General features: G+C 46.3%; 1 protein-coding gene across 1 annotated transcript in view; it reads left to right on the top strand.

Annotated features, from left to right (window-relative positions):
• Positions 1 to 14,867, top strand: part of Ino80 (INO80 complex ATPase subunit) — a 97,158-nt gene extending 82,291 nt beyond the window's left edge. The window contains 7 exon segments of the mRNA XM_051144413.1: positions 4,307 to 4,465; positions 4,939 to 5,041; positions 5,962 to 6,050; positions 9,337 to 9,492; positions 9,669 to 9,828; positions 12,106 to 12,324; positions 14,157 to 14,867. Of these exon segments, the coding sequence (XP_051000370.1) occupies positions 4,307 to 4,465; positions 4,939 to 5,041; positions 5,962 to 6,050; positions 9,337 to 9,492; positions 9,669 to 9,828; positions 12,106 to 12,324; positions 14,157 to 14,377 (1,107 nt within the window). The 3' untranslated portion in view covers positions 14,378 to 14,867.
• The last annotated feature ends 6,056 nt before the right edge of the window (positions 14,868 to 20,923 follow it).

Here is a 20,923-nt window from a genome sequence, read left to right as displayed (position 1 = left end):
GGAGGATCACTGTGAGTTTGAGACAGCCTGGTGTACAAAGAGAGTTCAGGATAACCAAGGCTACACAGAGAAACCCTGTCTCATAAAACCAACAACAACAAAAGAACCTGCATGCCTTTAATCCCAGCACTCAGGAGGTAGAGGCAGGTGGATCTCTGTGACTTGGCGGGCAGCCTGGCCTACAGAGCGAGTTCTAGGGCTACATGAAAAAACTCTGTCTTGGGGGATTGGGGAAAGGGAATATGCTTGGCATAATGAAGCAACAGCAAGAAGTAGAGAGTGGGTAGAACAAAATTACCACACAGTTAGTAAAGGAGGAGTACAGAATGTGCCTCACAAGCAGATCATGCAGAGCTTGATAGTTCATGGTAAGACTGAGATCAAGAGTATAAGGATTTGAACAAATGATTAACATGGGCTACCTGTGGCATTTTATTTTGTTCGGGAGGGATTTCACTATATTGTCAGGATAGCCTCACACTAAGAGGCTGAAATGATTCCCCTCTGCCTAAGCCTCCCAAGTCGTGGGACCACAGTCAGGTGCCAGGCTCAAATGAATTCCGGGCCTATCCATCTGTATAGGAACACCCTGTCTCAAAATAAATAAGAGACTGAGGATGTAGCTCACTGTAAAGAGCATTGGCCTAGCTGCTACCATATAACAAAGTTTGATTCCCCCATACAATGATAGAAATATAGATTGATTGATTTTTCTAAAACCTTGAGGTTCCGTTTAAATTTTCAATGTCTTCTGGTAAAGTTTGGTATGTTCCTCTACAGATGACAGACATTGTATATTTCCACATCAGGTCTGTAGAAATCAATTGCTTTGGCCAGAACTTTGTATTTTCTGCCCCCAAACATTTAACGTATACTATGGTTGAACAATCATACCTTATTTAAAAACAAGACCAGACAGGTATGGTAATATATATCTTCAGTCCCAGTACTTGGAAGGCAGAGACAGGAGATCAGAACACTATACAGTGAACTCCAGGCTGGCCTAGACTATGTAGAAAGACCTTGCTTGGAAAAATAAAATAAAATGAAAAAACAAGACAAAAAGGACATCATACAAAAGAGCCAATGGGGTGTTTAAATAGACCCAAAGCATTGAAAATGCTGGTGCTGGGCTGGAGAGATGGCCCTGTCTGTTCTCCCCAAGGTCCTTAATTCATTTCCCAGCAACCACACGTTGGCTCACCACCACCTATACTGAGATCTGGTGCCCTCTTCTAGTGTGCAAGCTCACAATGCAGGCAGAACACTGTATAAATAATCAATAAATAAATCTTAAAAAGAAAATGTTGGTGCCATATCCAGGCATAGCAGTGCACACCTAGAGCCCTAGCACTCAAGAGGCAGAGGCAGAAGGACCACTGGACAATCAAAGGGTAGCCTGCTCTACAGAGAGATATCCTATATCTAAATTTAAATAAGTACACAAATAAGTCACCTGTGAGTAATAGTTAATGCTTGGGAAGTAGAGGCTGAAATATCAGTATTCAAGGTCATCCTTAGCTACATAGCAAGTTCAAGGCCAGCTTGAGCTACACGAAACCCCATTTCAAACCAAAGAAGCAGTATTATGTACCAGGAAAAGTAACAGAGAAGGCTTGAAAAGAGATGACTTCCTCCTTAAAGTAGCACAGGAGGCCTTGCAGACGATGCTGCCTGGTAGTCATCTGCTTTCAGCCATGCTCACTCCCGCCATGTTCTTCAGCATCTCTATCAGTGATCAGCCTTGGGATCAGAGCTGATAACTGACACCCTGTAGAAATTTTAGTTGAGATTGATGCTGCATAGCGGCTGCTTACAGCTGAAGTAAAAGATTGGCAACAGAAAACTTTATTGCCGAGATCCAGACAGGATTCAGTTCTAAGGATTTCCACAGAATTATTTTAGAATCCATGTGTTAGGGTGTTGACTTCATACTACATAGTGGGACTGCCAGCCAGTCTGTACATGGGGAGAAAATTTGACAGTAAGGCAGTCTTGGCATTTTGTCCTTGACAAATGCTGGTCCAAACACAAGCAATGCCCTCTCTTTCATAAGCACTGATAAGCCTGAATGATTGGAAGGACAGAAATGGCATGAGCATTAAGACTAAGCTAGGCAGGGCTGGAGAGATGGCTCAGTGGTTACCACTGCCTGCTCTTCAAAGGAGCTGGGTTCAATTCCCAGCACCCACATGGCAGCTACAACTGTCTGTAACTCCAGTCCCAAAGATTCTGACACCTTCATACCAATGCACAGAGAATAAAAATAAAAAATAAAAAAAAAAAAAACTAAGCTAGGCATACTGCTACACAATTTTAATTCCAGCACAGGTGAATTTCTTGTGTTCAAGGTCAGCCATTATAGAGCCTGACTGAAACAAAAAAAAAAGACTTAAGATTGGTTGGTTATTGTGCAGCAGACTAGAAATAATTCTGGGGGAACCCTTTAAATATTTCATTTTAGGATTCATAGAACAGGAAGTTATATTGATGAGAATTGAGCAATGCTAGGAGAACTGTGTGTGTTTCTTTGCCAGGGAATCCTGGTGCGTTAGGTTTTCCCAACCTCCATTTCCAGTCCTCCATGAGACTATAATCTTGGGATTTCTTCTCTGTGTAGCCTTGGTTGGCCTGGACTTGTTTTGTAGACCAGACTGGCCTCAGAGATCCATCTGCCTCTGCCTCCCTGAGTGCTGGTATTACAGGCATGCGCCGCCACACCTGGCTCTAGTCAAGGTTTCTTTTGCTGTGATAAAACTCCATGACCAAAAAGCAAGTTGAGGAGGAAAGGATTTATTCAGCTTACCTTTCCACTTTGCTGTTCATCATTGAAGGAAGTCAGGACAGGAACTCAAGCAGGGCCAGAGGAACCCAGTGCCAGGAGCTGGTGCAGAAGCCACAGAGGGTGCTGCTTCCTGCCTCTCCCTGCTTTCTTATAGAACTTAGGCACTGCCAGCCCAGGAATGGCATCACCCACAGTGGGGTGGGCCCTCCTCCATGGTCACTAGTTGAGAAAACGTCACAGCTGGACCTCATGGGGGGCATTTCCTCAACTGAGGCTACTTTCTCTCTGATGACTCTAGCTTGTGTCAAGTTGACACACAGAACCAGCCAGCACACTTAAATAAATTCTCTTATGCCTTAATCTCATTCATAAATAAGGGTTTGTTTGTTTGCTTGCTTGCTTTTCCACTGCTGAGAATCAAACCAAGGGCTTTGTTCATACTAAGCACATGCTGTGTGTGTTTTGCCATTAATTATGTAATAGTGAAAATAGAGGTCATAGAGATTATGGGGTTAAGTGAGTTACTGCACACAGAATGGTGATTGCAGTTAGAGTCTACTATTAATAATATTAGCATACTAAGAGCTAGATGTGGATATTAACTATTAATAGTATTTTATTGGTTTAAGAGACTATTGCTGAGCCGGACTGGTGGCACGCGCCTTTAATCCCAGCACTCGGGAGGCAGAGGCAGATGAATCCCTGTGAGTTGGAGGCCAGCCTGGTCTGCATAGTGAGTCCAGGACAACCAAGGCTACACACAAAGAAACCCTGTCTTGAAAAACCAAAACAAAGTAAAACAACAACAAAAAAAAGAATAACATCTTGAAATTGAGCATCTGTGTGCTACTGCCTCCTTCTTGGGCCCTTTGCTGTTTTGTCCAACCTGGTCTTGAGAGTGATTCTTCCACTTGAGGTTCATAGGTATCAGGGACTATAGGCACATACTAGTACTCCTGTCTTTGGTTTTTCGAGACAGGGTCTCTCTGTGTAGCCTTCGATGTCCTGGACTCAATTTGTAGACCAGGCTGGCCTCGAACTCACATCGATCCACCTGCCTCTGCCTCCCAAGTGCTAGGATTAAAGGCGTGCGCCACCATAGCTGGCCTTTAGTACTCCTGTCTTATCACTACCATTTCCTCTTTCAATTTTATTTTATTTTTAATCGTGTGTGTCTGTGTCGGTCTGTCTGTCTGCATGCCCATGAAGATGTCAGATGCCCTAGAACTGGAGTTACAGGTAGTTATCAGCCTCTGTCATGAGTACTGGGAGTAAAACCCACGTACTCCTCCTCTTAACCACTGAGCCATCTCTCTAGTCAGGCATGCCTATTTTTCCCAAAACAACAAACATATACTTGGTCTTCTAAGGACTTAGTTTCTCATCCTTATATTATAGAAAGAAATCTTACATGGCTAACACCAGTTTCTACATACATATGAATGGCTGTACTGCTTTCTAAATTTCGGTCCTGTGCTCAGAGTACATCATCTTTGTTGTGTTCTCTTCTTGCCTGTGCAGGTGATTTTCTACGATAGTGACTGGAACCCTACCGTAGATCAGCAGGCCATGGATAGGGCCCACCGCCTGGGCCAGACAAAGCAGGTCACTGTGTACCGGCTTATCTGTAAGGGCACAATTGAGGAGCGCATTCTGCAGAGAGCCAAGGAAAAGAGTGAGGTGAGCACAGGGGAAGGAAGGGATAATCTGGCTGGAGGGGATAGAAATCAGTCACAGAAACTGAGCTGGAATTATTTAAGCCTCTTGTCTTTTTACTATCATGAAAAACTAGTATTCTTGGTTAAGTGTGAGAACCCTTACAGCAGCAGTCTCACCAGACACCAGGGAGAGGCCTGTGTTGGGCTGAAGGGTGACATTTCAGAGTCCTCCTCTATTTGCCACCTTTGACCTATGTGCCAGAATAACTGAGCCATTTTGAGTCATTTATAACTGATTATTAATAGTTCCAAACAAAAAAATTCCCAAATTGTTTTGTTTTTGTTTTTGGAGGGGACAAGTAAAGTGGAAGAGCTAGCCAAGTGAACAAGAAATAGTAAGCCACGCCTCCCTTTGGAGCTGGCTCTGGGGATGATTCTGATACTGCAGAGTGGGAGTGGGCACCTGGACATGACATTTTAATCCTCTTTGTATAGATTCAGCGCATGGTGATTTCTGGTGGGAACTTCAAACCAGATACCTTGAAACCCAAAGAAGTGGTTAGCCTTCTCCTAGACGATGAAGAGCTGGAGAAGAAACGTATGTCCTCTGGGGCTAAAGTTATGCCCTTCCCAGACTTAGAAAATGAGATGAGCCAAGGCCAGAATCTACTTTTATTTTAAAGTGTGTGTGTAGTGTGTAGTGTGTGTGTGTGTACACATGCCATGACACACGTGCAGGAGAAGGCAGCCTTTAGTGTGTGAGTTCTAGGTTCATATTTGGGTTGTCTGGCTTGGTAGCAAGTAGCTCTACTTAGTGAGCCATCTATCTCATTGGCCCAAAGAAGTATTTTATACAGAGTTTCAATGGCAGGCTAGAGTTTGCCTAGAGTTTCTAGATTTAAGAATTCAGTTTCACAGCCGGCCGGTGGTGGCACACACCTTTACTCCCAGCACTCGGGAGGCAGAGGCAGGTGGATAGCTGTGAGTTTGAGCCCAGCCTGGTCTACAAAGTGAGTCCAGGACAGCCAAGGCTACACAGAGAAACCCTGTCTCGGGGAAAAAAAAAATTCAGTTTCACATTTACCCTGAGTGCCTGTGATAGCTCCACACCTAAAAATAAGCTCTTTTCAAGTACAGAAGACAAGGAAAGCCACAATAATTAAGTGGAGTCATGGTTTCTACCTGAAAGCTGTCAAGACACCAATAACTGTTTATTTATTAGGAAAACACCAATTTTTGTTTTGTTTTTTAAAACAGGGTTTCTCTGTGCAGCCCTGGCTGTCCTGGAACTCTCGAATTCACAGAAATCTGCCTGCCTCTGCCTCCTGAGTGCTGGGATTTTAAAGGCATGCACCAAGACCAGTATTTTTCTTAAACAAAAATTACACCTTAAGAACCAATAGAAGAATTGGCCCTAAATTTCAGAGGATGAAAGTTGTGATTCCAAAAAAAAAAAAAAAAAGAAAGTTGTGATTCCTACACTCTTCAGTGTTTTTTACATTTTCATTTTCTTGATAGTGAGACTACGGCAGGAAGAGAAACGGCAACAGGAGGAAACCAACCGAGTAAAGGAACGCAAGCGCAAGAGGGAGAAGTATGCAGAGAAGGTATCTCCAGACTGTGTTGGTCATATACTTGTGTGTGTGTGTGCATATGCATGCATATTACAAATACGTAGTAAGCCACAGCTTGCTTATGGAGATCAGAGGACAGCTCATGAAAGTTGGTTTTCACCCGACATCGTGTGGGTCTGGGGATTAAACTCAGCACTTTTATCTGCTGAGCTGTCTCATTATCTGGGTGATTTGAAACCATTCTGTGCTGATGGACCTTTGATGAGGTAAACAGCATCAAATGTAGAGCTGTACTCCCTTCTCACAGACCCTAGTGTTGCTTACAGTTGGACTGGGACCCATGTCAGCGATAGCTGATAGCTAAAACAATAGTGTTTCTTCAATAATTAGCCTGTATAGAACGTTGTTTTGTTGTTTGGGTCAAGGACTTTCTACATATCCCTGGCTGCCCTGGAACGCACACAATCCTCTTAGCTCTGCCTTAGGAGTGCCTGACTTCTTTCATAGGATCTTTAGAAAGGATCTGGCCAGGCGTGGTGGCAGCCACCTTTAATCTCCAGCCTTTGGGAGGCAGAGGCACACAGATCTCTGTGTGAGTTCTAGGCCAGTCACAGCTGCACAATGACACTGCCTCTAATGAATGAATGAATGAATGAATGAATGGGGTTGGATCCCTTCTATCATAGGCTGCTGATGGCTTGCTGTTGATTTTTTTTTTTTTTTTTTTTTTAATTCCATTTTATTCGGGGTATTGACGCCTCTACCTCCCTTTCATAATCCCTTAACCTGGGATTAAAAGAGAATGTTAGCTAGGCGTGGTGGCGCATGCCTTTAATCCTAGAATTAGGGAGGCAGAGACAGGTGGATCTCTGTGAGTTCAAGGCCAGCCTGGTCTACAAAGTGAGTCCAGGATAGCCAGGGCTACAGAGAAACCCTGTCTGAGGGGTGGGGGCAGGGATAGAGAAAGAGAGAGAGAATGTTAGTGGGGAGAGAGGGCACAGACCCCTTTACTTGTCCCTGCTGTTTAGGGTCAATTTGTTCTTCCCACGGTCTCCATCAACAGCAAACTCAGCAAGTGGTCTTCCCACGGGCCACAGCCTTGAGCCAATTTTCTCCATCCGCCACACCATCAGGCTCTGGTCTCTCCAAACTGCTATTGCCTCACACCACACCTTCTCTCTCTGTGCTCTCCTATTTATCTTCCACAGAGTCCTAGATCACGCCCCTCTCCTTGTAGACTGACAAAGACCACACCCCACAGAAGACAAGTGTCAGCTGTGAACAGACTAAAGCCCAAACTACGATCCCATAAGTAGGATTAAAACAAAAACACATTTACATAACATAACTGAGTTTATAAAGAGACTAAAACTTAGGTGGGCGTGGTGGAACACACCTTTAATCCTAGCACTCTGTGAGTCCAAGGTCAGCCTGGTCTACAAAGCCAGTCTAGGATAGCCAGGGCCAGAGAAACCCTGTCTGGAAAAAATGAAAGAGAGAGACAAGAAAAAGGAAAAAGAAACTAAAACTTCTCTTATAGCTGGCAGCCTAGAACTGGTCTGTTACAGCCCCTCTTTATGAAAAGCTAGTTTTAGCCTGAGGACACTTCATACCCACTTGTTTTTGTTTTAATTTTTACCTACTTAATATAAATACTCTTATCTGCATGTACACCTACATGCCAAGAAAGGGCACCAGATCTCATTACAGATGGTTGTGAGGCACCATGTGGTTGCTGGGAATTGAACTCAGGACCTCTAGAGTTCCTGGCAGCCAGTGCTCATAACCTCTGAGCCATCTCTCCAGCCCCATACTCACTTCTTTTATAGACTTAGAAAATCCTAAAAATGAAAGATAAGGTCCTCCTTTTTTGGGCTGCCATCTCTGCCCTCTTCCTAGGCAGGCTCTTCTTTCCTCACTCTGTTCTCATATCTAACCCACTACTTAAAATAAAAGTAGCTTTAACATTCAGAAGTAATATCAAAGTCTGGGGTGTGGCTTAGTGTTAGAGCTCTTGGGTGTCATCCCTATGACTTTAAAAACTGTAGGGTGTGAGGGAAGGAAGGACAGAGAACCTGCTAAAGAACAAAAGGTGGCTTTCTAACATAGGACTTTACAGAAAGTAACAGTTCTTTTGTGTGTGACTGTTAGTGTCTGTTCATGTACACATGACACAATAAGGTCAGAGGACAGCTGTGTGGAGTTGGTTCTCCTACCGTTATATGGATTCTGGGAGTGGAACTGCCACCACCAGGCTATGTAGCAATCGCTCTTACCCACTGAGCCAGCTTACCTATTCAAGATTAACAATTTACATCAGATGTTAATGCCTGCTCCACGTAAAGAATAGAAAGTACACAATGCTAACACTAAGTGCATGGTATTATGCACTTAACCTGTACAATTAACCCTATAACAGATGTAGGCAACATGACCCTGTCTCAAAAATCCAGAAAAGGTCCAGTGAGATGGCTCAGGATAAAGGCATTGGTGCCTACCCTGATTACCCGTGTTTGATCCCAGAAACTCATGTGCTTGAAAGTATGAAACCAGCTCCCACCATTGTCGTCTGACGTCCACATGAAAGCAATAAATGCATATGCACACTACAGTAAATAAATAAGCCCAGCACAGGCACACTCACTCAGTCAGTAAGCCAGCCCAGAAGGGGGCTGTGGGGAGACATGACACACCACCTTCCTCCTCCTCCTCTGTGAGTTTTTACTTCCTTTAAAATATGGTGGTAGCTAGGCGTGGTGGCACACTCCTGTAATCTCCGCATTCAGGGAGGCAGAGGCAGTCAGATTGCTGTGAGTTTGAGGCCAGCCTGGTCTACAAAGCAAGTCTAGAACAGCCAAGGCTATACAGGGAAACCCTGTCTCAGGGTGAAAAAACAAACAAACAAAAAAGATACAGTGATTTAGACTTGAGATGTGGCTCCGTGGTGGAGTACTTGCCTCAAATGTGAGAGGCCCTTGGTTCAGTCCTCAGTACATTACATCACCTGTACACACAAAAATAATCAAGTCAGCCTAGAGATACCATCAAAAAGTTGGAGGCAGAAAGATGGAGAAAGTTTGAGGCTAGCCTGGGCTGTAGAGCAAGACTCTGTCTCAGGCCACTTGTGCTCATAGTCCCAGCACCTGGGCAGCTGAGGCAGAATCATGAAGCTGAGCTACGAAACGTAACAAATACAAGGCTGACCAGAGCCTTAGAGCGAGACTCTGCCTATGACCATTTTACTTCCTTTTCTATCCCACTTTTCTCTTTGGGCCAAATGTTCATGCTTTTATGTATTTTCTGACTTTTGTATTCCCAGAAGAAAAAGGAAGATGAATTGGATGGGAAAAGGAGAAAAGAGGGTGTGAACCTCGTGATCCCATTTGTCCCTTCTGCGGATAACTCCAACCTCTCTGCTGATGGGGAGGACTCCTTCATAAGTGTTGATTCAGCCATGCCCAGCCCTTTCAGTGAGGTGAGGCTCCTCTGGGTTTCTTCATCACAACAATGGGACTGTGGGAAGGGTTGCATAAAGACTGGCTGCACCAACACTGACAGCCGACAGGAGAGAGAAGTATATGCAGGCCCCCTGAAGCATGTTCTCACTCTAGCCAGTGGGGCTGCTAGTAATCTCAACCTTTCTGCTTCCAGATCTCCATCAGCAGCGAGCTCCACACTGGCTCCATTCCCCCTGATGAGAGCAGCAGTGATATGTTGGTCATCGTGGATGACCCGGCCTCCTCAGCTCCTCAGTCTAGAGCCACCAACTCTCCTGCGTCCATAACAGGCTCTGTCTCGGACACTGTGAATGGTAGGTAATGCTGCTGTCTTCGTACAGCATCGGCCTGCTCCTCTCCTTCATGGGAAGCTTTCCTGTGCTAGAGAGCGAGCTCCAGTCCCAGGATAAGAGGCTTTCTTGTCACTACTTTTCTGTTCTGTTTTGTTTTTTGAGACAGGGTCTCTCACATAATGCTGCCACTCACTATGTAGACCAGGCTGGCTTTGAACTCATAAGAGATCCACCTGCCTCTTACTTCCAAGCCCTGGGATTAAAGGATCCATCACTGCGCCAGGCACATTTTTTTAATGTAATGTGTCTGTGCACACAAGTCAATCAAAGGACAAGCGTAGGCTCTAAGGGCAGTTCTCTCCTACCGTGTGGTCCTAGGGATTAAGTCAGGCTGTCAGGCCGGATATCAAGAGTTTCACCTGCCTTGCAGTACAGGTGCACGGACCAAGGTACAGGCATTTTCTTCTTTCTTCCAAGAGTAGAATGGACAAACGACATCAATTTTTCCAGTAGTGGGTTTTTGTTTTGTTTTGGGGGTTTTGTTTTTGTTTTTGTTTTTTTAACAGGGTTTCTCTGTGTAGCCTTGACAGTTCTGGACTCACTTTGTAGACCAGGCTGGCCTTGAACTCACAGCAACCAGCGACCAGCCTCTGCCTCCCAAGTGCTGGGATTAAAGGCATGCACCACCACCGCCCAGCTCCAATAGTGTTTTTAAGAAAAGGAATAGGTAATGTTCAGGAAAAGCAAAATAAGAGCTTTGTAAAGTTTTTTCACTTGTTTTCTAGTCTTTAGTAGTTCACCTTTATTTTTGCTCTGTGTGTGTGTGTGTGTGTGTGTGTGTGTGTGTGTGTGTGTGTGTTGGTGTGTAGGTGCATGCATATGCCTATGGAAGCTCAAGGTTTGATAGTGGGTATCTTCCTTGATTGTGCATGCATGCATGCACGTTTGAAGGTATGTGGTGTGTATGTATGTGTGTAGAGGCCAGAGGTTAGCATCAGGTGTCTTCTATGTCCCTCTCCGTTTGTTTTGGTTTAAGACAGGGTCTCTCACTGAACCTGGAGCTCACTTTTTCAGCTAGACTTCCTGGCCAGAGAGCCCCACAGCCCCACCTATGTGTCTGCTCTCCCCGTCCCCAGTACACATGCTGCCATGCTCTGTAGGGGCTAGGGATCCCAACTCAGGTCCCAACGCTTGCATGGCAGGTACTTTACCGATGGAGCCATCTCCCCATACCTGTTTTTGCTAGTTTTTATTAAAGTGAGCTTTGGGGACATTTCTTTGTTGTTGTTATACAAGGTCCTAATGTTACTACTGTTTCTGGAGGATTGTTAAAGCCTGAAAACGACTGAGCATAGTAGTAGAATCAAGGCCAACCTTGGCTACATAATGAGGCCCTGTCTCAAAACTGAAATTAAAAAACAAAAACAAGGGGCTGGAGAAATGGCTCAGAGGTTAAGAGCACTGTTTGTTCTTTGAAAGGTCCCGGGGCTGGAGAGATGGCTCAGTGGTTAAGAGCACTGCCTGCTCTTCCAAAGGACCTGGGTTCAATTCCCAGCACCCACATGGCAGCTCACAACTGTCCGTAACTCCAAGATCTGACACCCCCTACACCGATGCACATAAATTAAAATTAAATAAAATATTAAAAAAAAAAAAAAAAAGAATGAAAAAAAAAAAAAGAAAGGTCCCAAGTTCAATTCCCAACAACCACATGGTGTCCCATGACCATCTGTAATGAACTCTGTTTCCCTCTTGTGCAGGCAGGCATACATGCGGGCAGCATACCGTATAAACAATAAATAAATCTTTAAAAAACAAAACAAAACCAAAAAACACAGACACAGGATGGGATGTGTGGTTTGGTGATAGAATGCTTATCTAGCATGCCCAGCGCCTGGGTTCAGTCAATACTCAGAACCTTTTTGTTTGAGAAATAGAGGTTGGACTGGGCAGTGGTGATGCACACCTTTAATCCCAGCACTCTGGAGACAGGCAGGCGGATCTCGCTGAGTTCAAGGGTAGCCACACAAAGAAACCCTGTCTTGGGGTGGAGCAAGTTAGACAGCCCCTAGACACTCAGTGCCATACCATATCCCAGATGCCTGTAGTCCTAGACCTCAGTAACTGACTGAGACTGGAGGGTTATTTGAGATGGAATCTAAGGCCTGCCTGAGCAACATTGAGAAACTTTGTCGCAAACAAAAGAGAACACCTTCAGAGCCAGCATTCCCTGTCAGGGTACTTGTTAACATTTTAAGAGATTTATTTTTTTCCCCTCTTGGTTATTTGTTCCCACAGGAATTTCCATTCAGGAAGTGCCAGCTGCAGGCCGAGGTCACTCAGCTCGAAGCCGAGGCCGCCCCAAGGGTTCAGGAAGCACAGCCAAAGGAGCCGCAGGGAAAGGCCGGAGCCGCAAGTCCACTGCAGGCAGTGCTGCTGCCATGGCAGGAGCCAAAGCAGGCGCTGCAGCAGCTTCTGCAGCGGCATACGCTGCGTACGGGTACAATGTGTCTAAAGGTGCGCAGGCCACAGGAAAAGCGCTTCGTGGAGTGCTTTATAAGCAGTACAAGGCAGTACACAGATAAGGGGAAAGAGGCAAGGCTGCTAGTGCTTGCAGGCCAAAAGGGGGAGGAGCCATGGACTTGCTAAAAGGATTGTGGGGTATCATTCAGACTGGAGGAGATGAGATTGTGAGTGTGAAAGATTTCAAACATAAGAATTGACAACCACTACAGCACATTGAGGTTCACAGAGCAGATCAACCAAGTCATGCTGAGGAGAAACAGTGAGAGTCGGTGTTGGAAAAACATGGCAAGACCTGATGGGTAAGAGCTTAACAGGTGTGAGAAGGAACTGTTGACAGTTGGAGAGAAGTGGCTACTGTTCTGGAGCAATAGAAAAGGAGATTGAAGCCAGAGTCCAGTTTATCCAGTTGCAGTGAGAAAGAACTCACTGACAGCTATCTCCCCACCCTTATGCAAAGCCTGGCCTCAACTAGATACAGTAGCCGTACCCATGATCCCAGCATACAGGAGGCAAGTTGTAGATAGAGTTAAATGTATCTGAGCTGGTCTTGAACTTCTTATGCTTCATAGGATTGTCACAGCACAAAAAGGCATACTTGCATAGAAAGCGGTTGGCCTACTTTGAGTGCTCAAGTAAAAGTTGATTTCGCCTCTCCTTTCTCCCACTGCAGGAGCCCGGGCTTTCATTTAAGGAAATAAGTGCGGTAGCCTACCCTAGCTCATTTATAGCCTTAGAAAACGTTAGTCACTCCAGTAACCAGAGCAAGTCTCAGCCATGGATGGGGCAGTGTGATAACACATCAAAGAAGCAGGCAGGAGGGAGAGGAAGCAAGGAGGTAGACTGGCCTAAGAAGAATCCCTGATAGCAGGGAATGAAAAACAAGAAAGACTGTAATCCCACTGTACATGAGCAAAGATGTCTGCCCACCAACTACCACAGAACTTGGGGGGCACAGGCAGGAGAATCAAGAGTTTGAGGTTATCCTCAGCTACAGAATAAGTTTGGCAAGACCAATTTGGGCTACTAAAAAAAAAAGAAAGAAGCAAACAACAGAAATTCTAGACAATGTGTTATGAGACGTGGGTAGATTTGTCTCACCAGGGAACGGAAAGTTCACTGTTGTCTAGTGAGCACCAAAGATGAGAAATTTACCCAAGTCCTTGATGTGACAGAGCTTGAAAAACAAAAGTAACCTCAGCCAGTACTAGGGGATTGACTGAGTACAGATACAAGATAGACTGGGCCACCTTGTGTCCCTTGGCCAGACTTCTTGACGAGTATAGGCCTCTGAAATTAAGAAGGAAGCAGCAAGCCGGTGGTGGTGGTGCACACCTTTAATCCCAGCACTCTAGAGCAGAGGCAGACTGATCATTTGAGTTCAGGGCCAGCCTGGTCTACAGAGTAAGTCCCAGGATAGCCAACTCTGTGTAGAGACACTACCTCATAAAACAAGTAAACAAAAAGCAGCTAAATTCAGGTGTTTTCCAGAAGAACAAGAAAATATTAGTGCCTAGTGGGTTGAGCTCTCATCCTGCACCCCAGGCTTCTCACACTGGGTATGTGCCCTCTCCAGAGCCTGAAGAGTGTGTCTTCCTCTCTGGATGAGGTAATGCAGGCGGGGCTGAGTGTATGACACTGTCTCTTTTAAAATCCATCTTACAAAAAGGGAAGAACAAGCAAATATACCTCAGATGTCAGCAAGGAGCAGCAGAGATGGCTTCCCACCCCCTTCCCCCAGCCCAGACTTAGACCAATACTACAGACTCCAGGGCAGCTGGAGGGTAGGGTGCTGAGGGCTGTTGTGTTTTTCTCCATCCCTACAGGAATCTCCGCAAGCAGTCCTCTGCAGACATCCATTGTCCGACCTGCTGGCCTTGCAGACTTTGGACCTTCAAGCACCTCTTCTCCCTTAAGTTCCTCTCTGAACAAAGGAAATAATATTTCTGGGACTCCTAAGAGCCTCCACATGACCAGCAGCCTAGCCTCAGACTCCTTGATCAGGAAGCAGGGCAAAGGCACCACCAACTCCTCTGGAGGACGGTAACCATCTCTGCCCTCTAGCTTCCTTCAACCAAACCGGGGGCTGTAGTCCTGGGCCGTAGGTAGTCTTTGGATGGCTTGCCTGGTGTGGCATCTTGCATCCTATTTGGAGAGTGGAAAGGACCAGTTGCAGCAGGAGAGGACAGACAGGTGGTTGGTGTGAGCACTTTATCACCTGTTTCCAAAGGAGTATCCTGGATTCAGCTCTACAACATCTTAGATGGACTCTGCAGCAGAGTCTTGACCTCTATCTGGGGAAGGGCCTTACATAGTCCCTTTAGATGCTCAGGCACACTGTCTCCATCCCCATCCCACTCTTCAGCTCTGACCATGTCCCTCATGAAGGCTCCTGGGTGCTGTGAACAGCCTTCCATAATGGAGACTTCTCTAAAGGATGTGACATCCTACAGGGCTAGGACGAGAACAAATGATTCCCTGGTCTCCATAGCCTGGAGCGCTCCTGGGTCTCAAGACCCCATTTGCCACATCGCTGAAGAGCGCACTGAATGCCAGAGAAGATGGTGGCTAGAAGGACAACAGGCTGGAGGAAGCAAAGCCACAGGCAGTTTTCCCAGTGCTTCTTTCACTGTCCAGCACGGTTCACACCAGGGAAGGCTTTAGGTCCCACCAGCAACAGTAGCAGCAGCTCCCACTCAAGGGACTTCCCAGAAGCCAATAAAGAGACCAGGAGCCACCTCAGTCAGCAGGACACCCTCACCACTCTTGCAGCTTCCCGTCTGCCCATCCTGAATGCACAGTCTCCCTGGCTTTGCCCTTCAGCCCCCTGCTTGGCTGTATGCACTGTCTGTATTGCACTGAGAAAGAAGGGACAGCAGGAGTGAGGTGGGGAGGGAGCAAGCTCAGCACCACCCCGCCCAGCCCCAGCCCCGCTAGCCTGAGCTTGCTGCCCTCTAAGAGGGGAAAGGGATGGCTGGGAGGGCTTTCCACCTGATGTCCCTGGTGGAACAGGTGCTTCTGGGAGGGCCAGCCTCTAATTTGCACACCTGAAAATCGCGGAATTGAGTTTAGATAGATTGATTTTTTTAAACACTTTTTTTTTTTTTTTTTTTTTTGGGAGTAGGTGTAGGGGAATCATTTAATTTAAATCATAAAGATTCCCCTACCCATACCCTGACTCCTGTGTACAGATGCTCTTTAGAGGGAATCAGAAAAATGCCAAGCCTTTTTTCTCTTTGAATGTGCTGTCTATTTTTATAACTGAACTTGTACATATGTATAAAGAGAGACACATCTTTCTTTTACTAACTGGATAAAAAAAATCTTAAATAAAATGGAGTGAGATAATTTTATGTAAACCAAAGTGTCTGTGGTCTTTGCAGCTACCTCTCTAGTGATACAAAGTAGTACAAAGCAATATTCTTGGAGTTTTGACCGGGTCAAAAGATGCAGAGCCCTAATGCTGCTCCTGTGACAAAGAAGGACAGAGGAATGGGACAGAGCACGATATGGTTGTCTGCTCAGGTGCAGTGGTGATTGAACTTGGGGCTTTGTCTCCATCCATCAAAAGAGTCAGCACTGGAGATGTGAGTTCCTTATAATTCAGTACCTAGATGTGGACAGAGTGACCTGGACTGGACAAAGCAGAGTTAGTGGTAATCTGAATACTAACAGTATCCCAAATTTTAGTAGTTATAAGAATCATGAAAAAACTGGGTGGTGCTGGCACACGCCTTTCATCCCAGCACTCCAGAGGCAGAAGCAGGTGGATCTCTGTGAGTTATAGGCCAGCCTGGTCTACAAAGCAGGTCCAGGACCAGGAAGGCTACCCATTGAGAAACCCTGTCTCAAAAAAGAAAGCGGTAAACCTGAGTTCCTAAGGATTCTAGATGTTCATGTTTTTGACAGGTGGCCAGTCAGTTTAGAAAAGAGCACTAGCTGCCAGCCTCTTCTGGCAGTCACTGCTCTGCTATTGAGCCTACAGCACTGTTCTTGCACCACCTCTTGAGTGGGGCTCATGCTGCCCTCTGTGACTCGAGCATGGCCTCCTAGCCTTGGCTCACCCTGTACACTTTGTTGGAGATAGACTGGCTGCTGGACAGCTGCTGTTATAGTCCTAAAGACAAATCTTCATTCAAGTAGCACTGTCGATGGCCTGGGTCCTGTTTTTCTTACTTGTAAACGTGACCAGGGAGTCATACAGAGCACATCGGCATGAGTTTCCCAATTAACCTAGTGAGTCAGCTGACCCATTGGGCTGAGGCCTCGCAGTTTTCATCTCAGTAAAACCACCAGTGCATTCCTCTTAGTCTTTGCAACACCCACAGTGGCAGCAGCCACATGGCATTGAGAGTTCTGGGTCAGTCTAGGAACTGGAAACACCACAGTCCTCCCCTTCACCTGACGGCGGACCTAACATACCTAAGGTACTGAGTGGGGGCATCTCACAGATTTAATGCTCACACACCTGCCTCTCCTCCGGCTGAGAGGATTGGGATCTTCAAATAAAAGGCTCTGAACACAAGTGTCCCCTCTCCCATCTACCCACATTCAAACCAAGTCTGTTTTCCATGTAAAAGAACTGAGTGTCAACAGATGTGACTGGAAAAGCAGACGATGTGGTGGAGGTCCCCCATCCTCCCTTGCCCCTCCCCAGTGGCAGCTTGGGTGTACTCCTGCTTCTGCTGTTAACTTTGGTGGGTTATTAACGGTCATAGTTTGATTGGTTTTTTGTGTTGAGAAAAGGTCTTCCAAAGTAGCCCAGGCTACTTCCAAATCCATGGTCCTCCTGCTTCAGCATCCCAAGTACATAGACATTATAAGCCTATGCTGTAACACAGCTGAGGGGGTTTCTTGCTTATCAGAATGAAGGCACCAGGCAAAATAACAGACTAGGGCAGGTTAGCCTTAGAGAGGAAAGCAGGGTCCATTGCCAGGCTGCAGAGAGGAAGGCAAGCCACAATGAGGGATTTGAGACAGAAGGCACAGTAATGACTTCTTGTGTTCTCTCAGGAGAAGTGAGGAGGGCTTCTTCACAGCCTGAGAAGTAGCCACCAACGTGAAGACACCCGAGTTACCGAGATGTTAGTGTATGGGGAAGGTTCATCTTCCAGGTCTGGCCTGAAATGATGTCTTCAGGTTTGGCAGATTGGAAAGGGGACAGTCAGCCCTTGCCTTGTAATAGGAACTTTTATTCTCCTGAAGTAATGGTTTCTGAGGCTTACTGCCTCCATTTGCTAACCTAGGCCTACTTCTGGATGCTTCTGGCCTCTCCGTACAGTCTACCTAGGCCTAGAATGTTTTCAGCTTCTGAGACAGACTGCTTAATAAGCTCACTCCTACTGGTTCTTTCTGAGCTCTGGGCTGCCTGGTTCACCTCGGCTGTTCTGGCTCAAACCCCTCTCCCAGCTGACTTACTCAATCTGGCTTTTCTCTCAGCCTCTGAATTGCTCTGCTTGGCCTCAAACTAACTCCAGCAATCTGCTCTAATCTTCTGGATCCTTCTCATTCTCTGGCTCATTTGGGCTTCACCTGAATTCTTTCTACAACCTGTCTCTCTCTTACTGTTCCAGTAAAACTGCTTCCTCTCTCTCTCTCTCTCTCTCTCTCTCTCTCTCTCTTCTCTCTCTCTCTCTCTCTCTCTCTCTTCTCCTCTCATTCGATCTCTCCTCTCTCCTCTCTCTCTCTCTCTCTCTCTCTCTCTCTCTCTCTCTCTCTCTCTCTCTCTCTCTGCACTGCCCCTTAAGTAGCTTCCCTTTTCTCACTCTTCTCCTGAGAGTTGGGTCTGCTTGCCTCTGACTCCTGGGTTAAAGGCATGTTTGTATCCCAGCCAGATCACACAGACCTGGGTCTTTGGATGTGATCTTTTGCCAGAGCAGCCATTCTGAATTAACATTCCTCTACACTTGCCAGAAGAATTGGGAAAACATAGTATATTGGGAGGTGATGGTGTGGAGTCTGTGACATGTAGAGATCTGTCTTGGGTAAGCAGAGCTGATGTTCCACATGGAATGTGCCGTGTAGCGTGGAAGGGAGTCAATAGCCAAAAGGCAGTTAGGGTGGTTAGTGAGAACATAGCAGGAGTCTTTGAGGGTGGCTCTCCCTTCTTTCAACTGGAGAGCCTTGGGGGAAGGCGGGGAAGGGCTGAAGTGAGAGAAAGGTTTGAAGGATAAGATAGCAAAAGAGGCAGCAGCCTCCATGAACAGTCTGGAGAATATCAAGGATGTGAAACAGCCTGGAGCTGCATTTCAGCAAAAGTGTCCGGGTAAATAAGGTCCTGAGGAGAAGGGTCAAAGGGGAGTGGTAAAGAAAACATTTTTGAGGGCTGGAGAGGTGGCTTAGCCATTAAAGGCTAGGCTCACAACCAGAAATAGAAGAAAGTATTTTGGAATCTAGGACTGAGGAATAAGTGGCAGAAGAAGAAACATGGGATAAAAAGGTGTTGGGACCTCTGGGTGAATAGGAACAGCAGTTTGGTTGGTTAGGCAGACATCTTGGACTAGGGTTTGGGCTGCTGGAATCATACTGGGGAGAGTCAGTCTTTGCTAGTAGTTGGTAGGGCCTTGAGGTGACCTAATAATTATAGGTTCTAGTAAGGATCTAATAATTATAGGTTCAAGTCTCATATGGCTGGAAAGAGGCTGCCACGGGAGTATTGGTCCAGGCATATAAAAGTGGTGGAGTTGTGCAGTTTAAAAGTCTAGGGGTGAGCCGGGCGTGGTGGCGCACGCCTTTAATCTCAGCACTCGGGAGGCAGAGGCAGGCGGATCGCTGTGAGTTCGAGGCCAGCCTGGTCTACAAAGTGAGTCCAGGATGGCCAAGGCTACACAGAGAAACTCTGTCTCAAAAAACCAAAAAAAAAAAAAAAAAAAAAAAAAAAAGTCTAGGGGTGTGGTAGAGTCAGGGAAAAGATACCCCACACCTAAAGACGAACAGTGCTTGAGAGTCACACATACACAGGGGATTGGAGGAAGAAAGGGCAGAGGAGAGAACGATGTGATGTGATTATCTTTCAATTTTTTAAATAAGCAGTGAACAAGGGTTAGCAGCAGAGGATGTAAGAGCTTCCTGCGAAAGGATGGAGCATAGCAGGGAAGAAGCTCCTTTGTGACAGAAGAGAATAGAGGCATAGAATTCTCTCAGAATGCCCCCTCCCAGGAGAGGGGGAACAGGGAAGACAGGAAGGAAATGGGAAAGCATTGCTCAAACTGGCCAGGTCCAAACAGCCATGGATCAGCCTGTTTGGGTTAAGTAGGAGTGCCTTCTCCAGAGACAGGGTGGAGGCTCAGCAAAGTCTGGCGAAGCTGGTAATTCACTCACATGTGGATTAAAAAAGGAACAAGCTGGGCCTGCACAGACGGCTGTGTCTAAGAGCCCTGGCTGCTTTTCCAGGGGACCTGTGTTCAGTTCCCAGCACTCACAAAGTAGCTCCCAACCAGATGCAACTCCAGTTTCAAGGGATCTGACTCCCTCTTCTGGTTTCCAAAGGCACCAAGCCTGCATATACTGTGTGGCCACACATGCTGCATGCAGGCAAAATGCATATACATAAATTCCTTTGAGTCATAAAGTAAAACAAAGAACTTCACCTGCCACTACAGTGTCACCCTGGGATCAGTGGGAACAATGGTAGTGAAGGCTTCAACTCCTGCCTCGTCAGCCGGCAGAGCCAGCAAGTTCACCCAGCCTGATCGCACTCACAAGGGGCAATTGGTGTCTAGACACAAGCGGAGTTTCAGTGTCCTTGTTCACCACACGGGAGGCAGGGTCAAGGCGCCATGAGATGGAGGAGGCTCCTGCCCGGTGTGCCATTTAGCCACATTTAGTGCATGCTCTCTATAGGCTAGACTTAAGGGTAGAAGACATCACACCTTTGTTGGAGTTCTCTGCATGTTTGCCACCAGTATTTGATATTTAGTCTGATCTCACTGAGATTAACGGTTTAAGGTCCTCCCCTCTGTTATTAAAGACTGAAAGCCTGTTTTGTACAGTATCTTTGAGAGGTCTGAGGCCACTCTAACCTTCAGGGTGTTCTCCATTGGCATTGATACCAACACTCCTCCCTGTCAAGGGTTAATAGTTGACCTAATCATGGTTTCGGATTCTCATCGCTCCCTGCGTAATCTCTGGTTTTATCATAATTGACCACAAAGAGCAGCCTTTCCCTTCCTGCTAGGAGGCATGCAGCCATAGCCTGTTGTTGGAGACCTTTTGGGTCATGTAGAGAAGGGCCACGGCACAGCCCCGGCAGCCATGATCCCCATTATGAGCATGAAGGGTGTTGGCACGGACATCCTGTCCCCAAGAGAAAAAGTGAAGTCAGGGTGACATAAATGTTGTGCAAGGTCAGGTCAGAGGACTGAGTAAGATACTGAAATGTCACCAGGGGTGGTGACACACTCCTCTAATCCCAGCACTTGGGAGGCAGAGCCAGGCAGATCTCTGTGAGTTCGAGGCCAGCCTGGTCTACAAAGCGAGTCTAGGACAGCTAAGGCTACACAGAGAAACCCTGACTCAAAAAATAAAAACAAAAACAAAGAAAAAAATACTTAAATTCCATTCATGGGAGTTGGGATTAAACACATCCCCAAAA

This window comes from Acomys russatus, chromosome 4 (genome assembly GCF_903995435.1).
Source record: "Acomys russatus chromosome 4, mAcoRus1.1, whole genome shotgun sequence".
In the NCBI taxonomy this organism is placed as follows: domain Eukaryota; kingdom Metazoa; phylum Chordata; class Mammalia; order Rodentia; family Muridae; genus Acomys; species Acomys russatus.
The sequence above is the reverse complement of the archived record's forward strand: the minus strand, read 5'-3'. Positions and strand labels throughout refer to the sequence as shown.